Here is a 27,717-nt window from a genome sequence, read left to right as displayed (position 1 = left end):
AATGTCTCATGGGGTATAGTAAAGTGTAAACTAAAATTCAGTGAGACATAGCATGTTAGAGGCTTGCTTCAAATACTACAATTAAGAAATGCTTAATGAGCTGCTTTTTCAATCAGTGAGCTTTTGGGGTAAATATCATTATAATTATTCTCAGTGTTTATATGCATGCAGTATTAAGGTTACATTCACAAATTGTTTTGCATAGCCAATACTGCGTGCTGGGTGTTTTGTAAATTGTTAGTTAATTTTTAGTATCCTAAAGGTCAACCGAGTACCGTATGGCTTCAAGTCTATGTACTTCCTGAAATTATACTGTTATAGCCCATTTGGGGTATAATAGATATGCAGAATAGTTTTAACCTTCTACTTTTTTCTCTGGAAAATTTTCATTAAAACATTAAATATGTATTATTCATTGCATAAATGAAACCTTTGTTATAGGGACTGTATTCTGCTCAGAACTCTTTCTGTAACAGTTGTTCAGGACCCCTAAAAAAGCTACACCTGCATTTGTATCCACCTGTGACTGTAGTCAATGTAATTGACCAGAAATGCTTAGTGTGAGTTCTGTTTTCAGGAAACTTTCTTCTCTGTGAGACAGCCTCAGGCAACTGAACTGTTTCTAAAGAACTGGCTGGTTTTACATGGATACAAACATTTTATACAGTCTGCAAATTCTTAGTCACACACGCAAAAAAATTGTATTTATACAGTGTTCTCAACCATAATTTACAAAATGCAATCCATTGTAAAAGCATCTCTTTTGAGAGCCACTGGCATACTGCAGTACATCACTCAAGGCCAGTTCTGATTTGAAATTGAGGCAATTTTTTAGGCTGTCTCTGATGTCGTGCTACACAGCTTGGAGTCTGCTGGCTGTGTCCTGTCAGTCACTGCAGTCTGCAGAAGGATGCTGTTCTCCTTAGGGAATACCAGCAAAAATAATTACTGTACTGTAACTGTGGTATTAACATTGTGTGTCAATGAAGCCTTGTCATTGTGAGTCAACTCAGCTTCATATCCCTCACCAGAACAAAATAAACCAGATCAAATAAACAAACACACACCAGACGTACCATAAAATTGTAACAATTTAAATTACTGATTTTCAGTTCCATCAAAACCCTCACAGATAGGCCCAGAATGTCACAAATGTATCTGCATGTCAGTCAGAGAAGGATTTTGGAATCTCAGAAGTCGACTTAGCCATTGTTTCACATTTTACCAATTATTTCCATGTATCGGGGAGAGCTTTGTCTGAACCAAGCCTCTACAATTCCCGAAAGGAGAATGTAGTGTGGTGGGGGTGGGTCTCTCCTGCCGTGCCTGCAGCGAGACGCCAAGAGGACACGGCCTTGAGGCAGGGGAGATTAGATATCAGAAATAAAATTTGTCACTGTCAGGGCGACAGTTAGGCAGTGGAAAACGTTTTCCTGGGAGGTGGTGGAGTCACCATTCCTGGAAGTTTTTCAGGGTCTCTTGGGTGGAGCTCCCAGCTGTGTGCGTTTCTCGGGAGGCCGCTGCCCTGGCGGCGCTGCCGACGGCCCCGCGCGGGGCGCAGCACGCCAAGCCCTCAGGGCGCGGCGCCGCGGCGCCCCCTGCCGGCCCGCGGTGGCCCTGGGGGAGGGAGTCCTCGCCCAGCGGCGGCGCAGATAGGCTGGGAGAAGGCGTGGCTGGGCCGGAAGCGGCAGCGCTGATTGGCTGCGGCCGGGAGAAGGCGTGGCTGGGCCGGAAGCGGCGGCTCTGATTGGCTGGAGCTGGCAGGGGGCGGGGCGGGGCAGGGAGCGGCGGCTCAGATTGCTTGCAGCTGGCAGCAGGGTGTGGCGGCGCTGGGAGAGGCGGCGTTAATTGGCTGAGGCTAGGAGGAGGCGTGGCGGGGCTGGGAGAGGCGGCGCTGATTGGCTGCGGCTGGGAGGAGGCGTGGCGGCGCTGGGAGAGGCGGCGCTGATTGGCTGCGGCTGGGAGGAGGCGCGGCGGGGCCGGGAGCGGCGGCGCAGTCGTGGGCGGGACGTGGCGGTGGCGCCATCTCACCATGGCTCGGGAGTTCGAGCTGTGTCCCGGGCGGCGCATCGGTGGCGACCAGCCCTGCTTCATCATCGCCGAGATCGGGCAGAACCACCAGGGCGACCTGGACATCGCCAAGCGCATGATCCGTATGGCCAAGGTGCGCGCGGGGGGAGGCGGGGGAGCGAGAGCGCCGGGGCGCGGCCGGGGGACGCGCGGGAGGGTTTATTCCAAACACGCATTGTTTGCAGGGAGACCCTTGCGTTTGGCTCTGATGAAGGGTCTGTAGCGCTTGGCGTGTGAGGAGCAGCTGAGGGAGCTGGGCTGGCTCAGCCTGGAGAGCAGGAGGCTCAGGGGTGACCTTAGCGCTGTCTGCAGCTGCCTGAGAGGAGCTTGTAGCCAGGTGGGGTCGGCCTCTCCTCAGGGACAGCTGCTGACAGGGTGAGAGGGCATGGCCTCGGGCTGTGCCGGGAAGGTTACGGCTGGACATGAGGAAGAATTGCTTCCCGGACATCGGAATGGGCTGCCTAGGGAAGCGGTGGAGTCGCTGTCCCTGGGAGTGTTAAAGGAAAGACTGGACGTGGCACTTCGTGCCATGGTCGATTTGACAAGGTGGTGTTCAGTCACCTCAAGGACTCCATGATCTCAGAAGTCTTTTCCAACTAATTCATTCTTGTTGACCTTGTGTCATGGTTGCAGCCCCTCAGATGGGGCATGAGCTCAGAGGGAATTTAGGAAGTATCAGGCAGCTGCTGAACCATCACTAATGAACCTGCAGTTTTACTTGATTGGCATCAGGACTTTATTGCAGTAAAGCTTGTGTCATCCAGTAAGACAGCCAGGCTGCTTTCAAATTTATATCCATTCGATAGAAAACCACACATCATCACAGCATGGAGCATGGTGTATTCAGTTCTGTGACTGGGGGGTAAGTGGAGACTGCTCTAATGAGGATATGTCTTCACTGCGTGACTTCAAATTCCTGGAGGTGTTCAAGAGGTGTCTGGTGCTAGTGATGTGATCTAGGGATAGCCAGTGATGCTGGGTGCATAGTTGGATGGATGATTTTAAAAGTTTCTTCCAGCTTTGATGATTCTGTATATTTCAGATTCATACTCCTTGTTCCACAGAATCCTGTGTCCTTTTTTAATATAAGATTACCAGTGACAGCTAATCTGGGAAAAACACCACAGAAGTCAACTCTTTGAATAAGCAGCATGCATAGCTAAGTAGTTTTATAGGTTTAATATGACTTCTTTCTGCTGCTGCTCTACTAAGTGTATCAGGACTTTGAAATAAGAGTGTGTGTGTGTGTAGGTCCACAGTTACTGTGTTCGTTTACCATTCCTGTGATTGCTGTGATGGTAACTTGAAAACTCCACAGCAGATGAGCACATCAGTTGCTCACTCCTTCCATTCAGAGTTAGGATGAGTGCAGTTTCACTTGCACTTCCACTCAGTGTGCACCAACTTGTTTTGCAGGACTGCGGGGCAGATTGTGCTAAGTTCCAGAAGAGTGAACTGGAGTACAAATTCAACAAGAAAGCATTAGAAAGGCCCTACACCTCTAAACACTCCTGGGGCAAGACCTATGGGGAACACAAGCGCCACTTGGAGTTCAGTCATGACCAATACAGAGAGCTAAAGAAGTATGCAGAGGAGATTGGCATTTTCTTCACAGCTTCTGGCATGGATGAGGTATGTAAGCCATACTGGAATGACAAGGGGAGTCTGGCTGTTGTGTCTGTTGGGCATTACTTAGGTGTGATAGTTCTTGCATAAAAAGAATATGTGGACAATCAATTTCTGACTGAGAGACTTAGAGTAATTTACCAGTTCACCTGTGTCTCTACAATGGTTGATGGAATATTTTGGAGGACTTGCCACATGTGTTGAGGTGCTTATATACAGTAAGTAGTATTAGGGACAAGGCTTTGTTTTGACCTTCCTAAACAACTGAGGCTTTGAGAGTAGATCAAGATGGCATTCAGACTGCTCTCTGGTGTTGTCTGGCGTGTTGGTTTCAAGCATATCAAACTTCCTTCTGTACTTAAACCAGATTCCTTTTTTGATCTAATCCCTTTTATATCCCTCTTTTTTCCCTCCCTCCTTGTTGTTTACTAGTCCCCTGTGGTGTTTCTAAGCAGCAGAAGTGTTTATGCCCCTATTTCTTTTACTAATCTCATGGAGGGCCTCAGCACCTTGGCCTGTTACTGCTGAATCATTTACTGATTTTTGTCAGTGGCCTCTTGAATAGTCAGTCATCAGCCTCACAACTCCACAAAACATCTGCTGTTCTTCTCCCTTAAGACTTGTATACTTGTAGCTGTTGCATGTTGCTTGCCTCAGAATATTGGTAGTGACAGTATTAACAAATACAGTTGAAAGGCGTGAGCTGTTAAAGTCAGGTAACACTTGAACTTCAGTATAGATGAGAGATCTGTACTGTTGAGATTTTCTTTGTTGCCTAGAAAACAAAGAGAACCAAACTAAAAGAGACCCTACCAGAAGTAAGCTAGCTGCTCTTGTAGATGGTTAGCAGAGCAATGTCACTGGCTTTCTGCAAGTGGACATATCCAGGATAAGAAAGATTGTGATTTACTTAATGTTTTAAAGCAATCTATTCAGTGTCTCACTCTTGCAATCAGAGATGATTCCTGATATGTCATCATTACTCTTATTTGTTATAATTTGTTCTCCCTCTTCATCTGATGATAGACCAATATGTTTTGTGTATCTGGCAGTGCCAAGGATTTAGAAATAGATCTGTGAAAGGAGTGCGGTGATGTTTCTTCTGTTGCTGTCTTCACATCTAGAAGACCTGCTGAGCAACATGTACTCCTTTAAAAAAGGAGTAGATAAGCCCAGAAGTCTTGGACTTCTATATCTGGGATCTTAAAGACCCACGTGTCTTTGGGGAGGAAAAAAGCCCCACCTTCCTTCTTTGATGTTAAAAGCTCTGGTTTCTAAAGGCTCTAGTGCAACAGAGAGCACCTTTTTTAGGCAGCAGCTAAGATCACTTTCTGCTGCTGGGATCCCTCTTTTTCTCTGCTGTGCTCCTTTTTATGTAGCTTCATCAGCTAATTAACAGAACTGATACATGTTTGTGCCTTCTATTGGAACAGTAATTACATTGCACAGCTCCTGAGACTTCTGGTGGCATTTCTACAGTACACAGGTTTGGAACTTAAGGAAAATATTGCATCAATTGAAAAAAAAACTCTTTGAGAATACATTAACTTCTGTAAATTTAACATAATCTCCAGAAGTCCAGTTGTGTCAAAGAGGTTAAATTGTGTGTTTACCTATACGAGGAAATTATTGAAGTGGTGTGTGACATTAATACAAAGGCTATGAATAAGTTCTTTATCTATTCAGTTCCAGTGTGTACTGGAGACAAAGCAGGATCTCATTGAACCACTCCCTTTAATGTAATTTCTGTTGTTTGAAATTACTTCCTGGTTCTTGAATCTCTTAAAGAAGAGCTGCTGATTTTCAAGAGATAATTACCTGATGAAGAATGGCCTTAGATACAGAGTCTACGTGTCATATTTAAATTTTTGCCATCTCCTGAGATAAGATCTGTTTTAATATAGAACACTTACTGTCTTTATGTGCAATGCATCTGAATAAACTATATTAAATAGTGAATGGAGAGATGTAATAATTGCAGGTACAAGAAATTGAATCTCCATCATATGATGATAGAAAAATTAGATTAAATAAGATGTGATTATCTTCTTGGGCATTAGCATTCTTTCTCTGGCACTAAGTAAATTTAACTGCAACAAGGAAAAAGTTGAAGAAATTAAAACTGTTTGTGGGAGTTTGACAGAGGACAAAGGTAACTATTTCATTATTTTCCCCAGGGGTGAATGGAGGATTTAAATACCTCTTGCCTGTAATAGATATGGAATTTAAATTTTCTTCCAATAAAGTACTAATTTTTAAAAGGCTACTTACTGATATAATACTTGTTTTTGGAAAGCCTCTAATAATTCTTAAATTTGTATTTTTAGACAGTGTATAATTGGCATTTAAATAAACAGTTTTACAGTCTATGTTTTTGTGTATTTTATGTATTATTGTCTAGTATCTCTCCTAAAAGCAAACTCATTTTGGATTTTCCTTTTTGGGCATTCTTGGGGTTTTTTTCAGGGTGCTTATTTAATATGCTCATACAAGTTTTCAGTGTGATGAATCTGTTCTACTACCTGTAATTTTAAACACTCTGTGGCTTAATATTTCTGACCTGCAAAACGTGTGTGGCAGGAGAACTGTGTGTGTGATTGTAGCACATTTCCTCTTCAATGGGCAGACTTCCATCTGCAGGTAGTTGCTCTCTCTGGTAGTGTTTGAAAGAAGAGAGAAACAGTAAAAAGCAGTAATGCTGTGGTATGCTAGTTCATCTTTAAGCTGAGGTGGAGCTCACTTGAACTGGGCAGCAGAATGCACAGCTGGTGTGACCAGAGAGAGACTTGTGGGAGATGAGATACTGCCTTGAGACAGTGATCCCAGTCAAAAATCTGTGCTAAAATGGAAGTATGAAAGAAGGCATCATAATTACACTCCACCTGGAGGGAAATCAGAAACTAATATTGTGAGGGTAGCAAATGTTATTTCAGGAGCAGAGGTTTTTGAGGAGATGTCTGTAATACCAACCTGTTTAATCAAGCTTTGGGTTTGTTGTGTTAAAGGGTTGTGTATTTCCAAGCACTGTAGTTCCTTATCCCTTGATCCAGCTGAAGTGAAGTGTTAAAACACAGTAATTTCTTCTCCTTGTAGATGGCTGTGGAATTTCTACATGAACTGGATGTTCCATTTTTCAAAGTAGGATCAGGAGATACAAATAATTTCCCATATTTGGAAAAAACTGCCAAGAAAGGTAAGCATTTCCTTTGACCCATCTTGGTGAACATCACAATTTCTCAGTAGCTCAGTTATTAGGTCTTTCCTCCAGTTGATTTTTGGGAAAAATTAGAAGTTTCTTTTAAAGAAACTCACCCTCAAACTTTGAAAAAAAAAAGTTTTACCCCACATTCTTTTCTAGTTTTACTGAATTAATTTACTTAAAGAGTTTAATTAAATCTTGGGTAGCTTTCTTGTAGACCCAGGACAAAACTTGTGCATACTTTCTAATGGCTAGGTCGCCCAATGGTGATTTCCAGCGGGATGCAGTCGATGAACACAATGCATCAGGTTTATCAGATTGTGAAGCCCATCAATCCGAACTTCTGCTTCCTGCAGTGCACCAGCGCGTACCCGCTCCAGCCAGAGGATGTCAATCTCCGTGTCATATCGGTCAGTGGGTTACCCAGAGCGTGCTGTGGGTGGGGTGGCAGGCACTCAAGGGCCGTGTCCTTGTACTGAGATACACTTCCAGGTCTTAGGGTATGCTGGGATTCGCTTCTGAGAAGTTACAGGATGTGTCGTGTTCCTCTAATTCACAATGCAAGCACTGGAGTAAAAAGATCCTCAGGGTCCATTTTTAGCAGAGCTCATCTTTGAGGAATATGATAAAGGATGTTTTTGGAGTATTCACAGTTCAACAGAGGAAAACATGGTTAACAGGTTAATCCTGTGGTTTATAGTGCTCAGAAAAATCATGTAGACTGTTATTATTAAGAAGGTGCTTGAGGTGAGTGCAATTCTAAATAGGGAGCTAGACCAGAAATTTTGTTTAAAAAGCTTCATATGACTATCAGAGCAATGAAGAAAATTGATTACACCCTACTATAGTTTCCTCAATTTCAAATATTATGGATACACCAAGTAGTAATATAAGAAAGTTTTCCCAAACTGGCCAGTGTTCAAGCATTACCTTAGACCTATGCATACACAGTATATTATTTTTTATAGAATGATACATGGCTGCATTTAAGTGCCTTTAGGATTTGGTGACTCTTCTCTATGCATGGATTAAAAGATTGCTTCAGATTTTAACTACAATGTTGAAGAAATCTGTTTTGGATAGGAATTAAGTTTAACCAATCCATTGGGTTCTTGGATGAAAATAGGATACTGTTACTGTTACACTGATACAGGCTTTGAAGACCTTGAATAGTGTAAATGAATAAAAAGAAGAAACCTAGGTCGTAGAAAAGAACATGCTTCCTTTTTCTTGTCAGTATTGGTAGTATTAGTCAGATTTGGAACATGGTGATTGGTCATGCAGTGTGACTTGTTGAATTTAAAAAGTTGTGTTCTCTGCATAACCACCTGCTTATACTATGGCACAGTATTGGTCCACTGCAGTTATCATTGTTAAATTTGCTTTGTCTTTGAAACTGCTACCTTGGTAATTCAGACCAACTCTGTTGTGATTCCAGGCATATCAGTCAGCTTTTCCTGATATCCCCATTGGCTATTCAGGGCATGAAACTGGCATAGCCATTTCAGTGGCAGCTGTTGCTATGGGTGCTAAAGTACTGGAACGCCACGTGACTCTCGACAAAACATGGAAAGGAAGCGACCACCAGGCATCCCTGGAGCCAAATGAACTGGCAGAGTTAGTGAAAGCCATCCGTACTGTGGAGAAAGCAATGGGTTCTCCAGTCAAACAACTCTTGCCCTGTGAAATGGCTTGCAATGAAAAGGTAACTTTTGATTTTGGTCCATGTAAACCTGCAGCTAATTTAGACCTATGTTCTATATTCAGAAAAATAGCTTGCAAATTGTTTATTGCAGTAGTGTTTCTTCCTCTGCCCTTAAAAAATTTCACACTGCCTAATGCTGGCAGTTTTGATTATAATAGAGTTCTGTGTTTATCATCCAGTGGTTGACTAAGTTGAGTAGCAGTGTGGAATCATTTAGATTGGAGAAGACCCATGTGGTCATTCCGTCCAACCTAACACTGCCAAGTCCAGTGTATGTTCCTAAGTGCCATATCTTCATATTTTAAGTAACTCAGGGGATCATGACTCAACTGCTTCCATGTTCTAGACTGTTTGAGTGCTTGGTAACCCTTTTAGAGAATAAATTTTTCCTAATATCCAGTTTAACCCTTCCCTGGCACAGCTTGAGGCCATTTGCTCTCAATTTCTCACTTGCTGCCTGGGAGAAGAAACCAACCCCCACCTGGCTACAGCCTCCTTTCAGGCAGTTGTGGAAAGTGCTAAGGTCACCTCTGAGCCTCCTTTCCTCCAGGCTAAACAACCCAAACTCCCTCAGCACTCCTCATAGGAGTTGTGTTTCAGACCCTTCACCACCCTTCTCTGGCCCTTCTACTCCAGCACTTCAGTGTCCTTCTTGTAGTCAGGGGCCCAGAACTGGACACAGAACTCAGGATGTGGCCTCACCAGCGCCAGGTACTTGGCAATAGTAATAGAAGTAATATCTCTTATGATTCTAAATGAGCTGCTTTTACACTAAGCTAAAATACTGGTCATTCTAATCAGATTTACTCCATAGTGATTTTGAAAAATTCCAGTGAGCCACTGTCCCATTTCAGAAAACATGTGCATGTTCCTGGCAGCCTGGATGCAATGAAAGTAACCACTGTTAATTAATCTTCATTTGGAATAAGTAATAGAGAAGGCATTTCTACACAACTTGTTCTCAAATAACTGTAGAATATTTTTTATCCTTTTTTGTAATACTAAGGTAGCAATGTATTTAAAATAAACATTGTCTTTTTTCCCCTCCCCTGTAGCTGGGAAAGTCGGTAGTGGCAAAAGTGGCAATTCCTGAAGGTGCAGTATTGACACTTGACATGCTGACAGTGAAGGTGGGAGAGCCAAAGGGATTTCCTCCAGAATCCATCTTTGATCTGGTGGGCCAGAAGGTTAAAAAAAGTATTGAAGAAGATGAAACCATCACTGAGCAAGTAGTGGAAAATCATGTGAAAAAAGTGAAGTGCTAAACCGAAGCGCTCCATTCCATATTTCTCAGTGTTTCTACCACACAACATGTTTGAGAATAGCAGCATGATAGATTAGAAGAAAGGGGTGTAATTATGAGAATGCAAACAGGTTAGAATTTTCAGGTTCTCATTAACAGGAAGTTTCAGAAGCAAGGGGATATAAATTATAAAGATTTTATTAGAAAATGCATTGCATTGTGCCTAGGAAATGCCATGATCCTTTCTTCATTCCACTTAATCTACGTTAATTTAGAATTTTGCCAAATATAAGACCACAGTCTGCTGCTTTCCAGCTTTCCTTTTCTGTTAAGAATAAATCATGAGAATTTTGTCTACACTTTGAGCTGTTCTAGCCCTGCATCTTTGGATATTCCTCTCCTTTCTGCCATTTGCCTCACACCTGTGACAGCAGTACTCTGCTTGGAGTTGAATACAGATAAATGAAAGTTTACATATACTGAACAGAAAACTACAAATGCAACCTGGATGGATTTTTTTTTAAGATGAAAGTCTTAAAAGTGTCATGATAAAGCAGTGGGTTGCAGGAATCTGTATTCTGTGGGAGAATGGGCTTCTTGAGAAAGCTGTGTTCTCAAGAGACAGTACCAGGAAAGGAAGCATATGGGATATTTAGAAAGGTCCCATTTAGGGGGCAAAAGAATCTTGTGAACGGGAAGGCCAAAAGGCAAGCCAGAGAGATTGAGCAGTGAAGAAGAGCACATCTGAGATGAATCAGTGCAAATAAGCTTAACCTGTGCTTCAGAAATTGTGAAAAGCATCTATTGCCAGTTGAGTGAAGTCTGGAATATTAAGTCGATTCTGCAGAGCATTTGGATGCCTCTGTTTGGACCTAGGGGCAGCTTCTCAGGTAGGAAGCCAAACGCTGGTGAAGCCTGAGCAGCTTGGTTTTTTTCTGTACTAACCAGCAAATCCTCTGTGTTGGGCTTTTCTCTCAACGCTGGTGTTCGAGATGCGTGAGGCAGACTGCCTGACTACATCACACCATTGTGCTTCACACCTTTTGTGTGCTCTTCTTTTGCATCCCAACTTCTCACTTTTCGAGTGAGAAATGCAATCCCACTCTGATCACCTGCTGCTTTCCCTTTGACCAGAAGGGAGTCATATAGCAGTAGCTGCAAACCTCATTCTTCGGTTACCTGCTTAGCACAGAACTTCTTCGCAATAATTCGTCTGCTTTTTCTCTGTGGTGGAATCATTTACTAGTGATGGTTACTTGGAACTTGCTACCTTTGGGTCATGAGTTGGTGAAGTATCTTGAATTTAGTGGTGAGTGGTTTTGTACCTATAAACTGTTTACTTTCAAAATGTTTACCCTTGTGCAATTCTGAGGAAACTGTTCGTATCTTTAAATGGGGAAGCAGAGGTTGAGTCGTGTACTTGACCATATGTGAGCTGTGACTGCTGCAATATGCTTGCCTTACATTAAAAAATTATTCAATTGTTAAAAGACTTTTTTTTTATTATTTCAAATTTGAAAAATAAATTTAGCTTATAAAACAATCTCTCGTTTCTGCATTTCACCCTACAGTCAGACCTTGCCTTTGCCAGCTCTGGTGATACAGGGCCTTTAGTATTTGAATACTGTAACATTACCTGACCAGTTTCAAGTAGCAGTGGTTTTTCACTCTTAACTGGGCTGGTCCTGGAGACTGCTGTAAGCAAAGGCTCCAGAAAGTTCCAGGACTTTCAATTAAAGTATTGGTGGAAGCAGAAATGTCCATATACAGAAACTTGCAAGCTGTGTCCCCTAGTTTTATGTGAACATTGCAAATTGGACACAAGGATAAATGAGCCACAAATGCACCTCTGGCCTGGTGGTTTTATTGCACCTGTGAGCCCTGCAGATATTTCATCCTCTGTTAGGGGCTGTACACAGCTTTTTCCCATGCTTCCACTCAATGGGAAGAATAGGGCCACTCAGAAGTCCAGTTCAGTTTCTGTCATGTGTGAGACCATCTAATGACAATTAAATGTGTCCACAGAAGCTCCAGCTTCAGCAGAGACCTTTCCAAGAGTCAATGCCAGTCTTTGATTTTTCCAAGATGACACTTAAATATGAGCTGAACTTAGTGCATTTATTGTCCAAATCTGACTTTGTCAGTGGTACCCCCATGCAGTACATAATCTTGAAGCTTGAATCAAACCAGGCCTATTGCCATACACAACTGCAGCTTCTGCAGGTCGCACTGAGGGGAGGGAGTTCATTAAAAAAATTTTCAAAAAGTCAATATCCAGGTTCCAGTCTGAGTTGTAATGTGTTTCTTTCAACCTGACTTCTTCCATTTTGCAAGTTGAAAAATACTACGTACAGCACTTCAGGTGGTATAGCAACACCATTTTTAAGTCAAATCATCTTCCCCATTGAAAAATATATATACATTAAAAAATACAGTTGGTTTTCTTACTGTTACAAGTTGAAAAAAGTATAATAATACATTGGCACTTTAAATGGTCCATCAACATAATTTATAAAAGCCAGATCACCTTCCCTCATTGAAAAAAGAAAAAGCATTAAAAATCACAGTTGGTTTTCCTGAACTTACGCTACCTTCTAAAAGCATCATAATTACAACTTTGATACAAGAGAGATGAATTAATGTAGATAATTGCTGAAGTGACATTAATAGAAAAAGCATGAAATAGGCTAAATTTATTTTGCTTTGTTTCTTACGTTAGTTTGCATGTTCTAATGGACCCTTCCCAGAGTCTCAGAGCTGGATAAACAGGTTCCGTGAACTTGCAGCGGAAGGTGTGCAAATGAGCCATGCCATCGCTAACATTGTAGAACGAAAGGATTCCTGCTTCATAATCTAGAAAAATGCCAACGCACTCAGGATCGTCTTCTATCAGGATGGGGATTCTCTCTCCCTTGTGAAATGCCCAGTATTCAAAATCAAACTTCTTAAGGCACCAGGATGCTCTGTTCCAGCCCAGCCGACAGGCTTCCGAGTCTCCTTTCCTGCCAATGGTGGGGTAGGCTGCGCCAATCCACCATCCTGCTCCAGCATGGAGCAAGTCAACTTCCCAGTAATGGCTCCCAGAAAGGAAAGCATCTCTGCTTAGCACTTGCCATAATTTATCAAACCTCTGTGGGCTACAGGGGTAAAATATTTTCCTCCAGCTGCAGCTTACTTCAAGACGGTCATCAGACAATTTCAGTCGTGGGTGAATGCTGTCATATTCCCAGGTTGGTGATCTTGCATCTGCAGTCAAAGCCATAAACATACCTGCTACATTTCTCTTAACCCTAAGAAGAAGTCAAGTTACAAAATACCTGCAATGGACCCCACAGTTGGCAGTGTCTTGGGACAGTCAGAAAGCCTGCAGTCCCAGGAACATGGGTTGGAAAAGGCGTGCCAAGGGAATCACAGCAGGGCACCATGACTGGCTCCATCCTAATCTGGGTCACTCATCGTGATGGGATAAGGAGAAGTCATACAAAGAGTTATGGTCCCTTGGTCTGTTCTGCCTGGAGGAGACTGAGGGGAGACATTGCAGTTTACAATTTCCTTGTCAGGGGAGGAGGAAAGGCAGGCACTGATCTCTTCTCTGTGGTGACAGTGACAGGACCCAAGGAAATGGCCTGAAGTTTTGTCATGCAAGGTTTAGGTTGGATGTTAGGAAGAGGTTCCCTAGAGGATTTCTGGGCACTTTCCAGTGCCCCCAGGCTCCCCAGGGAAGTGGTCACAGCACCAGCCCTGACAGAGCTCAAGAAGCACTTGGACAACGCTCTGAGACACATGGTCCTGTGCAGGCCCAGGAGTTGGACCCTAGTGATTTCTGTGGCTCTGTTCCAGCCCAAGAGATTCCAGGACTCCAGTATAATCATACTTACGTTTTAGGAAAAGCAACCGATCGATAGGAGTCATGGTTTTCAGCATTGTCCCAGGCTCCTTCTTTGCAGTGGGATTGAGGCTACTGAAAACATCTAGGCAAAGATGGAAAGGGACAGTTTAGGGAGTCATTTTCCAACTTCATGGACAAACTATGTTACTTTTTCTGGGGAGAGGCTACTCACTATGCTGGACTAGTGTTGCCAAGGAAATTCAGAATTGGGCACACCACTAAGTAATCACACCTGATTCCTTAAAAGGTAGCCCTTACCAGATGAAAATAGGCAGCTGAAGATAGCTGCAGGTGCTTGCACCTTGCAGAGCACCTCCACGATGCTCTCCAGCAATCCTACACACATCCTGTCACTGCAGTGGCCTTTCAGATCAGGTCTGACCATTTGCCCCAGCAACCTGCTACTGTCTTTTCTGTGGCAATTCTCTGATAATGGATTAAAAGGCAGCTGGGTGAATTGTGATGGCCAGTGTTGCCTGCTCACTCAAAGAGCATCAGGATTTTCCCATGGTTATTTAGGCTTTGTGGTTCTGTGTCCTGTTAGGAAAAACTCCGTGCCTTAATCATGCTGAAGGTAATTTAAGGATGAAATAACACCTCAAAAATGAAAGGATTTCTAAATAGAACATGTTAGCTCAGCTCTATAGTACCAAAAATCATCTTTTTTTTTTTCAGACTGAGGTAGATCACCAGGCAGTTCAATTAGAAAAAGCTTTCAAATTTTAGAGGTACCCCAATGCCAGAGCACTTACACACAATTGGAAGCATCTGAGAGAATAGATACATTCTGTAGGGGTAATGGGCTACATCAAATTGTATTGAAATACCTGATAGAACTTGGGGTTGTGGGGGGTGCAGGGAGGGGAGAAGAACAAACGAAAGATCATTTTCAGACTTGGAAGAGAAACTTCTTACATTCCTAAATCACCACTGCTACAGCAGGATTACACCCACGCTATCAGAAAACAGTACCCATGCTGAAACACTGTTTTTACTCCGGATGATTTGGTAAAAAGTCCTGTTCTTACTTTAAAAAGTATACTTTATTTGCAGAGAGAGCAGAAGAAAGCAAAACTTAGAGCACTCTCCCAGGTACCGTCTTTAAGCCGGGCTTCCAATGGTTTCTCTAGAATGGACTGAAGAACTCTGATGAAGTGTTTATAATGGTTAAGTAAGTGTTCAAAAGAGAGAGGTATTGGATGCCACTCTTCTAGCAGGTGCCTGGATTCCTTAATTTCCTTCGTAATTTCTGTGTACTTCTGAGGGCAGAAAGCCAAACAATTAGCAGAGACTGTGACATGAACAGACCCTCCCAGCCCGCATACACCACAGAGCAAGGACAGCTCCATCACTGGGTAAACCTGTGGGCCATAACAGCCAAGCTTTGCTGAGCTCAGCCTGCCTTTTAGCTCATTAGCCTGCCCACTACCTCCTCTTGCCACTGGAGCCAGTGGCCACCTCAGACAAGGAGAACTCAACAGCCATGGCTAAAAGAGATTCCTCCAGAATGGAAATTAGTTTAGCCTGGCCAGGATCCTTTGTGGGAAATCCCAGCAATGGCAAAATCAAACTATTAAGTTTTGAAAGCAATCTGAAGAATAAAATCCAACCTCCCCACAAGAAAATCCCCACAAAACCACAAAGAGCAGCTCCTTGTGTGGAGGTGTGTTTCTAGCACACACAGCAGAATGCCAGGACCATATCACAGCAATGGAAACTCAAGTCTGACACCAAAATGAAAAAATGTGCCAGAAAGAAATGGCATCTTTTGGCTTGTGTCAGGGCATAAGCACATGGCAACACACTCTTCCTAAGGAAGGTGAAGGTCATTAGGAGAGAGAAACTGGTGTTTATCTGTAGGCAAAAAGAAAAGGACTGCCTTCTCCAGTGAAGTTATGGCTATTGCTTATTGTGATTAGGATTTCTTGCTGTTAACATTTTAACTTCCCTCCTGAGGTTTTCTGAGGGCTGCTTTTTCTCAGATCTTATTACACTGGACAAGGAAAGACTTGATACAGCATTTGTCTTCAAGATTAAAAGACATGTATGTGTCTTTTTCTTCTATGCTTAAAACTAACATGAATTTCATACAGACCTGAAATCAATGCCTTAGCAGGAATACCTAATAGTTCAAAAATCAGGAACCAAATTCATTTACCAAAACACCAACACAAAGCAGATTAAAAAGCAGTTAGAAAGATGCTGCTTACATACTGAAGGATCTATAGAAGACATAACTACAGAAATTTACCAAGGACTGTCAGGGTAAGAAAGAAAGAGACCATACAATACCACCTCCAGCAAATTAATAGGATCACTGTCCTGTTGTATTTGTCTGATTTGATGTGTGAAGGTCTCTAGGGTTGCAAGCTGTTCTTGACAGGACCTCAAATGCTGATCATGTGCTCCCAGGGCTTGCTGAGTCTTCTCATCAATGAAGTTTTTTGCCAAACTCTCTTCTTCCCGAAGAACTAACTGAAGCTCAGTCATTTTTTCTGACAGCTGCCGTTTGATCATATCAGCATGTGCCTATGGATGAAGCAGAAGAATGTCTTCCCTCTGATCAACAGACCATAAACCTTTCAGACACTTCTCTGTCAGGCTTTCAGTGCTAAGTTTTGGTTGAATTTTACTGATTCTCTCCATTTCTTCAGAAACATGTTTCTACCCCTTAAGGGAGGGCAGACATGGTCTACCTGCTGATGAAAAAGACTGAGGAAAGATTCCAAGATACCTATTTATGTAGAAAAATCTGTTTTCAGCTGGAATCAACAGAGTACCAATCACAACAAGAAGCAGACCTTATCCTTCACTAGCCAGTCTTTGACTGCTTTTAAAGCAAGCTGGAGACGAGTAGCTGGTAGGAAGAGAAAGCCTTCAAAACAAAGTGACATCAGACCAAGTCTCTAAAGCCCCTTCAAGCTCTTACTGACATTTCTGTAACAGAGCTGTTTAGAGATGCTCTTAGGGCAGAAGTCATTTCATGCTCTATAAATGAGGTGCAGCTTAGCATACACTCCCGCTCTTAAGACAGAATCAAAAGAACTCTTCTTGTGTTTACTCAGCTCTGAATCCAGAAAATTCAGTAATACAGTTCAGTGCAATGCAAGATGTGTAAGTGAAGCCAGAATAACATAGGCAGCTCCGAGTATTTCTCTGCACAAAAATTTCACCCTTGGTCTTCCAGAGATGTTCACCTGATCAAAGAATGAGGTCTTTGGAGACTATCCCTCTTTCCTCTCTTTGATAGTGCAATGTATTGTGATAGATACAGGGAATACAGTATTCTCCTGAGAAGCAGTAGGTGGCTGGGTCTTTGAATAGATACAGAGAAGACAAAATGTGTCCCCTTGGAAAATGACCATCCAGTAGAGAACGAAACCACACTTTACCTTCACATCATTTACAGCCTGCTCTATGCTCCTTTTGTTACCCGATTCTTGCTCTTTTCTCTCTTCTAGATTCTTCAAGTGCAATTCCATGAGTTCCTATACAACAATGAAACAAAATAAAACACTGTTTCATAGCAACATCTGTAAAAAGCCAGAAACAACTATCCAGCTTGATTTTCGTAAAGGGGGATACTGAAATATTCAGTTTCAGAACCATAAAATATTCTGAATTGGAAGGTACAACTCTTAAATGAATGGCCTTTTATGAGGCTTATTAAGGCCAGTATAGTGATGAACCATAAGGATTTCAGCATTTCACCCAGTGGTTATACTCATAAGGTCATAAGGTCTGTGCAAATTAGCATCACCTTCTCAAGGCATAGGGAAACCCAGAGTGAAAAAAAACCATTTTCATCTTTAAATCTGTGGTGCTGCATATTTCAAGACTAATGCATTTAGCAGCTGAAAGGCAGCTGAGTACTTTTATTTAGAGGATAAGTGGAAGGCTCCATTTAGAATCAAAATCCAGGATATTCAGGATGCTTCCCTATGTAAAAATGACCAATCAGATACCCCTACTATCACCACAGTGATGCTGTGGTCTGAATGTCTCCAACAGCCAATAGAGTCAGGATGGGTGGTAATCAATCACAATATCTGTGACATTTGGGAGTGTGCCCAGCACAGCATAATCAATGTCCTACTTATGCCTTGCCCCAGTTTCTCACCTGCAGCCCTGTGAAATTGGCCCACTGCCCAGCAGGTTGAATAGTCTTGGTGTTTATTTTGTAACCAGACCTCATTCCCTTCCTCAGAGACTGACAAAGACCACAGGGAAAACCCAGTCTTCCCTCTTTGCTAGTAACACACATCACTTTGTGATCAACAGTGACCATATGCAAATACTTATGTCAGTCCCAAGCATTTCTGGTTATGCATTACTTTCTTAACAGAGGTATATGAAAGAGCTGCTCCCTACAGGTTGAAGACCATGCCAGCAACTCATGTCATTCACCCTGAGGAATCAACTCCGAAAACCTTCCTTAAGGGATTGCCTGGGTGCATTAACTCATTCAATTGAAAACACTGTAAAAGCAATGATTTCTGAGATGACACTCAGAGCTCCAGTCAGGCTCACAGGACACATATCAAGTGCAAAGAATGCTGATCCTGTGTGCTGCATTCAGGAGCATCCTTTTTGATGATTTTAAACAATCTCTGATCCAGGATGAAGCTGCTGATGGACCTTACTGCTTGGTTCTCATTTCTCCTTAGCACTCACAGTAGGATTTGCTGAAAGAGCTGTGGAAGATTCTTAATGCAAGAAGTGCTGCCTGGCTGATGTCACACCATAGGGGCTGTACTGAATAACTGCTCACAGCAAACAAAATCACCAGCCAAAATACCATCTCTTAGGCTAAAACTATTGATGAATTGTGCCTAAAATCTCTGCAGCCCTAAGCCAGTAGGTGTCAGCAGATACCTTCTAGGGACAGAGGGTGACACGGAGTACAAGTTTCTACCCCACTCACTTCCTGATTAACACAGAGATAGGTCTTCACCAACTCCATCAGAGCCCCAGGGAAGCAGCACAGTTTGTAGATTTGTGCACCTTTCTTTGCCTCAGATCAGGTTGACACTGCACAATCGTGCATCATCCACACGTTGCTGCCCTTCCCTGAAGGGCACAAACTGTAGTGAGTTCCCACCTGCAAGAGGGATGAAAGCACACCAGCTGGCAGGTGCAGAGCTGTGCATTGCTTAGAAGTCTTAAATGGTTTTACCTCTGTGCTGCTGTTTGTGGCACCGAAGTGCATGGCCTTCTGCCCTTGTAATGCTCTCTAACACAAAGTGCAATAAAATGCTCCAAGGGTTTATCATGACCTGTGTACCAGCTCACAATCTGTTTGAAATTCCAAGCAGGAAGTTCTGTAGGAACTGTTTATTCCTAGTGTTTTCTTTAGGAAACCTCCTAGTAACACTGCTCCAAAATATCCTACAAGGAGTGGGGAAGAACTTCCTAAGATTGTAGAGGGAAAAAAAAAAAAAGAAAAAGACAGAAAGAAAAGAAGCTTCTGAACATTAAACCTCTGTGCTACAATATTTTAAGTCTTCCAAGCTTAGCATCACAGTATGCAGGCCTCAGCAAGCCCCCTGGCAGGCTCTCTAATTAAAACAAAGCACAGGCAGGAGTGCTGGCAAGCTTGCAAAGCTTCCTGAGAATATTTGGTGGAGAGCTACACTGTGATGAAGAAAAAAAATCTTAGGGAAGAACCCCTGGGCTGGCCATGGCTGGGATGGAGTTAATTTTCCTCATAGCAGCCTGTGTGGTGCTGTGTTTCAGATGTGGCTATACTGTGTGTGCACAAAAAACTAGGAGGGGTCACAAGCAGGAGATGACCCCTACTAATCAGAAGGTAATCTGTGCCATATAACATCATATTCAGCAAACTGGAAGTGGGGTGTTTAGGTGGTTAGCTGTCTTTTGCTCAGGAACTGAGCTGTCTGGTGAGTGTCTGCCTTTGCACCACTTTTGTTTTTTTTTCTCTTCCCTCCACTTCTCCTTCTATTAAACTTATTTTTTTCTCAACCCAATAATTTTCTTGGTTTTAGTGTTCCTCTTCCCCTTTCCCACTGGACAAGGAAGGGGAATAAGCAGGCAGCTGTGTTGTGCTTAGCTGCCTACTGGGGTTAACCCACAACATCCCAGAGGAGTTTTCAGAGAACTGTGCATGGGCAGTCACTGTGACTGCAATGGTGGGGCCAGGCAGGAAACAGAAACTACCTTTCCCCTTCCCCTGGGTCATCTATGGTTCGCTCAAAGGTCCTTTCAGCCTGGCAAAAAAACAAATTCCCTGTGGCAGCCACACTCCTCTGACTCCACATACAGGGTCTGAGGATAAAATGCTGCTGCATGTGGCCTAACAGTCAAACCCACTTCCTCCTTGTCCCTTGATTTATACACCTGTTTGTGGACGCTTGGGTGTGACTAGTGGTTTGTACACAAACCATATCCTTGTGCAGTGGCATCAGGCTCACCCTGTCTATGTGGGGCCTGCAAAGTACAGAACGTACAGAAACTTTGTTCTGCTACTCAACCCAGCCTACAAACTTTGAACTTCAAAAGGTGTTACGAGGCAAGCAAAGCAAGGCTGAAGATCGGCTTAGTGCTGCGGCACTGCACTAACGCTCACAGAGGCCACCACCACGCCCTAGCCGAAGGAAGCCCAGCGGCACAAGCTTCAGGAAGGAGGGATAAGGCAGGACGGGCGATCCCGGCTCAGCTGCGGCACTCACCCGGGAGCGGCGCACGGCGTGCGGCAGCAGAGCGGCGCGGTGCCCGCGGTGCGCGCCCAGCGCCGGGCACAGCGCGCACACGCAGCACCCGCAGTCCTCGCAGAACAGCTCCAGGGGCCGCCCGGCATGGACACCGCACAGCCGAGCGCCCCGCTCCGCCTGCGCCATGCCCGGAGCCCGGGCACAGAGGGGTGCGCGGCCGGCAGGTGCTGGGAGAGGCGGATGCGGAGCAGGCGGGGACAGGGAGAGGAGGATTCGGGGCAGGCGGGGACAGGGAGAGGAGGATTCGGGGCAGGCGGGGACAGGGAGAGGAGGATTCGGGGCAGGCGGGGCAGGCAGAGCGGATTCGCGGCCGGCGTGTGGAGGGTGCGCGCAGCGGGCGGCGGTGCCGCGCTCTGGTCGGGCGAGCCGTGGCCGCGGTGTCTTTCAGAGTATGTTTTGTCACTTTCCTTTTCTTCAGTTAGAATTTTGTGCTCTGAAAGTTCTCACCTGTAGAAATCGAAATAGGGTCCTCTTGCTTTTACAGAGTTTGCACGCTTTCATTTGCCGTAACTCTTACCTACATTCAACCAAATTCATACTCTTTTTTTAATATGCTTTGTTATTCCTGTGAATAAAAGCAATACAGAGTATTCACATACACACACAAGATGTGAAAAAATAGGAAGATACTTAAAACCAAGCATTTTGGTGGAACATATGAAAGTCAGAATATGTATAAGTACGTAAGAATATGTAGCACTGAGGAACAAGGGCAGTCCTGTTGAAATCAGATGGAATTTTATGCCTGCAAAAGAGCTGCTGACATAACTAACTAATTAGAAGGTTCCTTGTACATACAAAAGTCAGATTTTTTTTTTCTTGGAAAATGTTTCGTACGGACCCCAGGCTAGAGTCGTGGAATCTCAGGGATCATTATAGATATCTGTAGATTGTTTGCTCTTCTTCTACACACACAAAGGAAAGTGCTAATGCCTGCTTTAATAAAATAAGAGTTTCATGTCTTCTATGGGACCCTGTTCTGGTGTTTGACCATTCTCAGAAAGAAAACTTTTCCTGCTGTCAGTTAACATTTTTCTCATTACAGCTGGAGCCATGTTGTTTCACTGTGCCTTTCCAAGGGGAGTTTCAATCCCATCTCAATCTATGCCCATACACCAGCTGTAGGCAGCACTGAGTTCTCTGACAGAAGCTGAACAATTCCAGTTCTGTGTGTGTTGAAATGCTAGGCTTCATCTCCAGTACTGTCTTTGCAGCTTCTGCAGGAGGGTTTGCCCTTGTGGTCTCGACCAGAGGAATGTGTGTGCTGAGTAAACGTTCCCATCTGACCATTCAGGAGCACTCTGGCAGTGACCACCAGAGACTGTAACTGCTGGGACTGATGCCCTTCAGAGGGTTCACAGTGAGCCAAAGGGTCCCTGCCTGTCTCCCTACACACCCTGCACTCACACAATCACACAAAGCTTCCTTAACAGTTCAACCCCACGTTTCCAGTGACAGAATCTCAGATTTCTGGATCCCTGAAGAGATTTATTTAGGTTCAGTAACAGAGTAACAGCTCCAGCTGGGGCCTCAAGGAGGAACCCTGAACAAAGGATTACCTAGACTTTTATACCCTCACAACCTGTGTGACAGAAAGTTTGGGGTCTTCCTGCTGAGCCCTCAGCTCCTGCTGTGTCTCAGTGCCAGAGGTCCCTGTGCCCTTTCCTGTGCCAAGGGCTGGCAGTTCATGGCCTCTTGCCTCAGGCTCCCATCCAGAGCTCAACCTGCAGCTCCCACTGCAGCTGCACCCCAAGCTACCTGCACTGAATGCTCGTCCCATTTTTTGTATTGAGCATACCTGCTAATATATTAAAAGGGAAAAAGAAAGCTTTCGTGGCATTTTACACTGCTCTTACATTATTACAAATAACAGAATTAAGGCTGACGTTGTCATAGGTCAGAAATTTTTATCAAGGCTAGGTCATGAAAGATTCTTGAAACTCATTTATTGTCCAACTGGTTTATCATCCACTACTTATTGGATATGAGACTGGTCTATCCAGTTTTCCTAACACAAAATTTTAACAGCAAAATAAGAACACAGTAAGCCAGCATACAGTCCCTCCCATTTAGGTTCTATCTGGCCTTTTTGTGAGAATATCTTCATTAACACTACATCTGCAGGTTGTGCATCATTTACTTTTATTTCAAGTGGGCTGTGCTGATACTATTGTTCATACTATCTCCATTCCTTGAACCCTTTCTATATTTTATACATAAAATACTGGGTCATGCATTCTTTTCCATCCAAAAGGCTGGCCTTAGCTGGAATATAAGTACTGATATAGCTGAGTGCCTTCCAAAGAGATTTTCTGCCAGTGCTACAGGTTGTGATAGAACATTCCAAACATTCCACAGCACCAAATTTAAGGCTTCTGGTCATTTCAGATAAATGCATGTGCATATTATTATGTCCTGCTCATCCCCTCTACTCATCCTGAAGATCGTGAGTGATACAGTTGCATGTAATTTTCTCTCTGTTCTCAAAGACTTACACAACTGATTGTTTATATCAGCTGTAAAATGTGCACCCCTGTCTGACTCCATAAACTCTGTAGAGCCCTGTATCTAAGGATAACTTTTTTAAGCCAAGGCCTTTTCTGGTCCCCTTGTGCCAGCTCTTTTTGTTGAAAAGGTTTCTGCCCAGCCTGATAGCTGGTCTGCTATCACTAACAAATGCTTACACACAGCCATGGGTGTCCACAGAGTCTATTTGTAGTAGCTGAAAAGGGAAGTAGGCTCACGGTTAGCCATCCTAACTTGGGAATTTCTGGTAGGCTGGGAAGCTCTTTGTGATTCTTTTTGCAGCATCATAAATTCCTGGAGTTGCCTATTTTTTATTCTTTTTTACTTGGCTAACTGTTGCCTCTGCTTCTCACTGACTTTATTGTGAAACCATCTAACCACACAGATTAAATATCTCTTTGGCTGAATTGGCTTCCCCTCTGTAGACAATATTCCATCATAATTTTGTGTCGCCTCCCACTTTTCCCATTGTTTCTTTTCTTCTGTTGAGCAGTCTTTCTCATGCATGGTCTTAGGGTCTCTCAAGTTTGGGTTAAGGTTAGGGTTAGGGTCCACTCTGGCCAACCAGAGCCACAACAGCACATTCTCTGCCATCAGGTAGAGGCATTGAGCTCATTGGATTCAACGTATTACAACTTTTTGATATTATCTGACACTGTGAAGATCAGTTCATATCCATGTGCTCATTGCTGTGTTAGAGTTAGGGCTGCAGACTGTCAACAGTATCTCCACATCATGTGGGATATGAACTGTTTCTGGGTGTGTCAGGACAAGGGGGACAACTTATTTCTTATATTTTTGCTGTTGTTGCCACTGACAAGTTGGTGCTCCTGCTGCAAGTGAAGTTAATTTAACTGAGTAATATGCAAATGTCTCTGAGGGGTCATAAATTATGCTTTACCACTATTCCTTTACATTCCTGTACACGTTGGTTCCTGTACAGATTGGAGGGTTTTGTGTAACCTAGGACCCAAGACCAGGAGCAGAAACCAGAGCTCCTTTTTTTGCTGTGAAAGCTGATTCCCTCTCTAGGTCCTGTGTGATAGACTTTATCTCTTTGTTCCTGGTTTCCTCAGTCAGAGGCTAAGTCAATTCCTCTAACACAGGAATCTAAGGCCAGCAAAATCCCACAGCTCTGAGCAAACTTGGTACATGCTTTTCATGACTGGATGTGAGAGCCTAATTAGAGCCTCTCTTCATTCTGGATCATCCCTTCCCAAAGTAAAGCCTAAATATTTAACTTCTTCTCCGGAACAGCTGAAGTTTGGATGGAGATGCAGGCTGTTCCCTCTTTTGGCAACATAAATACACAAGATACATAAATATATACTGTCTAATATATAACCACTCTTGTCACAATTAGCCAATGACAGACCACCTACATATTGTACAAGAACCAGTTTGCCCAGTAATTTTATACCTTCATTGAAGTGCATTAAGTGCCAATATTCTCTGCAGATTCAATGGGTCTAACCTTTGATATCGTGAAGACCATAAAAGAACTTTCATGCATTTTCTTGTTTACTAGGTTTTTTTAAATATATGTTGAATTATCATCATTACAATCAAGTACTAGTCCAGAGGAAATCTCTACATGTACTAAAAATAAAACAGTGTTTTCAGCTGACATAAACCTTCTGGAGAACCTGCTCTTGCTATTTCAAGTTTACACCACAACAACCAATTCAAATAGTTACAATAACACATAGATTGAAGATGAACATTCCTCCAAGTGCAGATTTCCCTGCATTCCCCACTGTGAAGAAACACCATGTGCACATAATAGCAACAGAGGGTGGGCTGTTTTTTGTGGTGTTTTGTGCATCTCCAGAGACATGCTTTGTCTGTGCAGGTGAATTACCAAAATATGAGTATTGGTCTAACACCGATACTCAGCTGTGACAGACAAAAGACTCTCTAACAGTTTAAAGTTACAAAGTGTATGTTTATTCAGCGCTGGGCAGCAGCGTGAGGTAATCCTCTAATACACAGTGCAAAATCACAGGTGATCACAGAGTGTATTTATTAGCAAAGGATTCAAACAAATACATATTCATAATAACAGCCCCTCCATCCCCTGCTTCCTATGGTAATTAGCTTGAATAGCTATTAAGCATGTGTGATTGACTTCTTAAATTAAGTCTGGGTTCATTTTTGTGGGGAGGGGTCTTAAAAGGAGGAAGTAAAGCGAGTCTTCCTCACCCTAAACTCTTGACCTTTTCTATCACTGACAATACAAATGATTTTTGGGGATAGTCCAATTTTCCAAAGAATGGGTTTCTGGTTGCACTGTCTATGTTCCTTTGGATCTGCTCACTAGTTTCGTCTTTTCCCATTGTAAGCACAGCTGAGCAAACATAAAATGACAGACAATCAATTATTTAAGTTTCAGATAACTACTCCCTTCTAACTTTTAATTGTTTTCAGCAAGGTAACTAAGATCCTAATTTTCTAAGTGTCTCACAGGAATTGCCTCAAAAAAGAGCTGTCAGAAGATGGGCAGATCACTGTGGAGATCTGCTGTGGATACGGACAGAGAGCAGCACAGCCCAACCCTCCCTCCCCAAAATGGCCATGGGCAGGGAAGCTCGCTGGGCACTGTCAGAGCCCTGCTTAGAGCTCCTGACTGGTTGTGCCCCATGGCACCCATCCCTGGGTGCAGGGATCTGAACCCAGCACCTGACTGATGGGTGGAGGGCAGGGCAGTCACTGCTCTTCATTTGGAGTGGTGCTTGCCTGTCACTGATGAGGGACTCAGCCAGACCTCTGGTCACAAGTAATTTAATCCTGGTAGCAACAGAGTAAGAGTGCAAGCTGCTGCCTCAAGGAGAAACCCTGAACAAAACATTATCTGGGCTTTTATACCCCCACAGTCTGCATGCCAGAAAGTCTGGGATCTTCCCGTTGAGTCCTCAGCTCCTGCTGTGTCTCAGTGTCCAGTCCCCAGGCTGGTGCCAGAGGTCCCTGTGCCCTTTACTGTGCCAAAAGCTGGCAGTTCATGGCCTCTTGCCTCAGGCTCCCATCCAGAGCTCAACCTGCAGCTCTCATTGCAACTGCACCCCGAGCTACCTGCACTGAGTGTGTTCCTCAGCACATGGCCAGCCTTCATCACCATAAAGCCACACAGTGCTGATGGAAGATACCCAGCTCAGGACCCTGGCTCCTTTTCTAATCCCCAGCCTGTTGGTGTCCACTCTCAATTGTTGCAGTCACTTCACGGGTTGGATGAGCCCAGACACTTGCCTTGATCTTTGTGAAGTTCCTGCTGCTGCATTTCTGCAGCACCTCAGAGTCCCTCAGAAGACAGGCTCTTTCCTCATCCTCTGCTTCATACCATCCTGGTTTGTAATGACAGCAAACTCTGAGGGCATATTCCATCCTATTGCCTGATTGCTGATAAGAGCATTAGGGCACCCTGGGCTCATCTTCCACCTCAGAGCAATGGCACTAGTCCCCAGCTGCCATTTCAGGTGTTCTAGTCTATCTATCAAACAATGTCGTAGTTTGTCTGTAAGGACATTTCAAGGCCTATTACTTGCAGCGTTAGAATTTGCACATTATTAGTACCTAGAGGCATTTCCTATTACAAATGAACTTACTGAGTTAGATTCTCTGTGCTTTCTAGTGTTTTAAATTGTTTACTGAGGAGAAGTGAGTTGTGGCAGAACTAAATAATGTTTGTGTAAACACTACTGGATAACAGTATAATGCACCAAAATAAGATGTAATTTCTCCCCAGTACTTTACTGTCTAACACTGGGGGAAAGTGCTGCTGCACTGTGGCTGTGAGAGGTTTGAAGATTCTCTTTGCATCCAGCTCCCACATTCATTTCTCTGGAGGGAACACCTTGAGTCTTTCAAAACAGGTTTTAAATGTCTCAGAGCATGCCTCATGCTGTTTTTGCCAAGAAGAATCATCCTCTAGCCCAGGCAGTGGAGAGGAGAATTAAATCAAAAGAAAACAGGCAGTAATAATGTTTTCCTCATTCAGCACAGTCTCTGTGTGAAAGCCAGCTGAGGAAGACGTGGGTGGAGTGCGTTGGTAGGGTCAGAATGAGTCTGAGACTTCATCTGTTAGTTTTGAGGTGAAATGACACTTTCCCTCTCCTGACTTGGACCCAATATAAGCCTTATGCAAAATACAGATGCATTTCTGCAAAATTCTGGTGTGAAGCTGGCAGCATGCAAAACACAGAGACCAGGCTTTTGTTTAGGTGTAGCATCCTCTACTTCTTTGTACAGAAAATTTCTGATACAAGCTCTGATTTCATCTTCATACTTGTGTGTAGGAGTAAAGGAGGGAAGTCTGTTTTAGTGCACAATTTACAGGTCTTGGTGCAGATCTGGACATCTTTGCAGACAACAAAACAACCAACCAGACAACTCAAAACCAAGTGCAATCACCAATTCAGCAAAGACATTGAGGACTGTGATTTGAATGGCACTAATACACCACCTGTACACACTGAACACCCTTTGGTTGCTGCCACACAAGGGCTGAATGTTAAATAAGGCTGAAGAAATCTGTATCAAAATGGACTGTTTTCAACAGAAGTCACCCTTCCCAGTGGCTCAAGAAGAGAAATAATTTTTACTGCAGAAACCAGAGTTTATCCTGGTTTGGTTTGCCTCAGGGCTACCCATTCCCAGAGGGACCACACAGGAAAGATCTATTTAATTCTGAGTCAAGAGAACCTCCTGGAAACATTCATACATGAATGTATTTTT

General features: G+C 43.5%; 3 protein-coding genes across 3 annotated transcripts; 1 reads left to right on the top strand and 2 right to left on the bottom strand.

Moving 5' to 3' along the window:
• Positions 1-1,449: 1,449 nt before the first annotated feature.
• LOC130265455 (uncharacterized) lies at positions 1,450-2,034 on the bottom strand. Its single transcript, XM_056514555.1, has one exon. It carries the CDS (start codon positions 2,032-2,034, stop codon positions 1,450-1,452), a length of 585 nt encoding a protein of 194 aa, XP_056370530.1.
• NANS (N-acetylneuraminate synthase) lies at positions 1,968-11,386 on the top strand. The gene is made up of 6 exons (XM_056513123.1): positions 1,968-2,164; positions 3,487-3,702; positions 6,790-6,889; positions 7,151-7,305; positions 8,334-8,600; positions 9,656-11,386. The coding sequence occupies exons 1-6, from the start codon at positions 2,033-2,035 to the stop codon at positions 9,863-9,865; spliced, it is 1,080 nt and encodes a 359-aa protein (XP_056369098.1). The 5' UTR covers positions 1,968-2,032; the 3' UTR covers positions 9,866-11,386.
• A 299-nt stretch (positions 11,387-11,685) lies between these two features.
• Positions 11,686-20,668, bottom strand: TRIM14 (tripartite motif containing 14). The gene is made up of 6 exons (XM_056513122.1): positions 20,422-20,668; positions 17,125-17,220; positions 16,028-16,261; positions 14,829-14,991; positions 13,722-13,814; positions 11,686-13,089 (listed from the first exon to the last, which is right to left on the bottom strand). The coding sequence occupies exons 1-6, from the start codon at positions 20,587-20,589 to the stop codon at positions 12,554-12,556; spliced, it is 1,290 nt and encodes a 429-aa protein (XP_056369097.1). The 5' UTR covers positions 20,590-20,668; the 3' UTR covers positions 11,686-12,553.
• Positions 20,669-27,717: the final 7,049 nt, after the last annotated feature.

The sequence above is a fragment of the Oenanthe melanoleuca genome, chromosome Z (assembly GCF_029582105.1).
Source record: "Oenanthe melanoleuca isolate GR-GAL-2019-014 chromosome Z, OMel1.0, whole genome shotgun sequence".
Lineage (NCBI taxonomy): Eukaryota > Metazoa > Chordata > Aves > Passeriformes > Muscicapidae > Oenanthe > Oenanthe melanoleuca.
This window is presented reverse-complemented; position numbering and strand designations above follow the sequence as displayed.

What these genes read in the sequence shown, in the direction of transcription:
- LOC130265455 (XM_056514555.1), bottom strand. Translation starts at nt 2,034, where the DNA reads ATGGTGAGATGGCGCCACCGCCACGTCCCGCCCACGACTGCGCCGCCG.
- TRIM14 (XM_056513122.1), bottom strand. Translation starts at nt 20,589, where the DNA reads ATGGCGCAGGCGGAGCGGGGCGCTCGGCTGTGCGGTGTCCATGCCGGG. An exon ending in AGGCTGTAAATGATGTGAAG is followed by an intron (nt 16,262 to 17,124) that starts GTAAAGTGTGGT and finishes CTTCATCCATAG; the next exon opens with GCACATGCTGATATGATCAA. An exon ending in ATCCTATTAATTTGCTGGAG is followed by an intron (nt 14,992 to 16,027) that starts GTGGTATTGTAT and finishes TTCTGCCCTCAG; the next exon opens with AAGTACACAGAAATTACGAA.
- NANS (XM_056513123.1), top strand. Translation starts at nt 2,033, where the DNA reads ATGGCTCGGGAGTTCGAGCTGTGTCCCGGGCGGCGCATCGGTGGCGAC. An exon ending in GCATGATCCGTATGGCCAAG is followed by an intron (nt 2,165 to 3,486) that starts GTGCGCGCGGGG and finishes CTTGTTTTGCAG; the next exon opens with GACTGCGGGGCAGATTGTGC. An exon ending in AAATGGCTTGCAATGAAAAG is followed by an intron (nt 8,601 to 9,655) that starts GTAACTTTTGAT and finishes CCTCCCCTGTAG; the next exon opens with CTGGGAAAGTCGGTAGTGGC.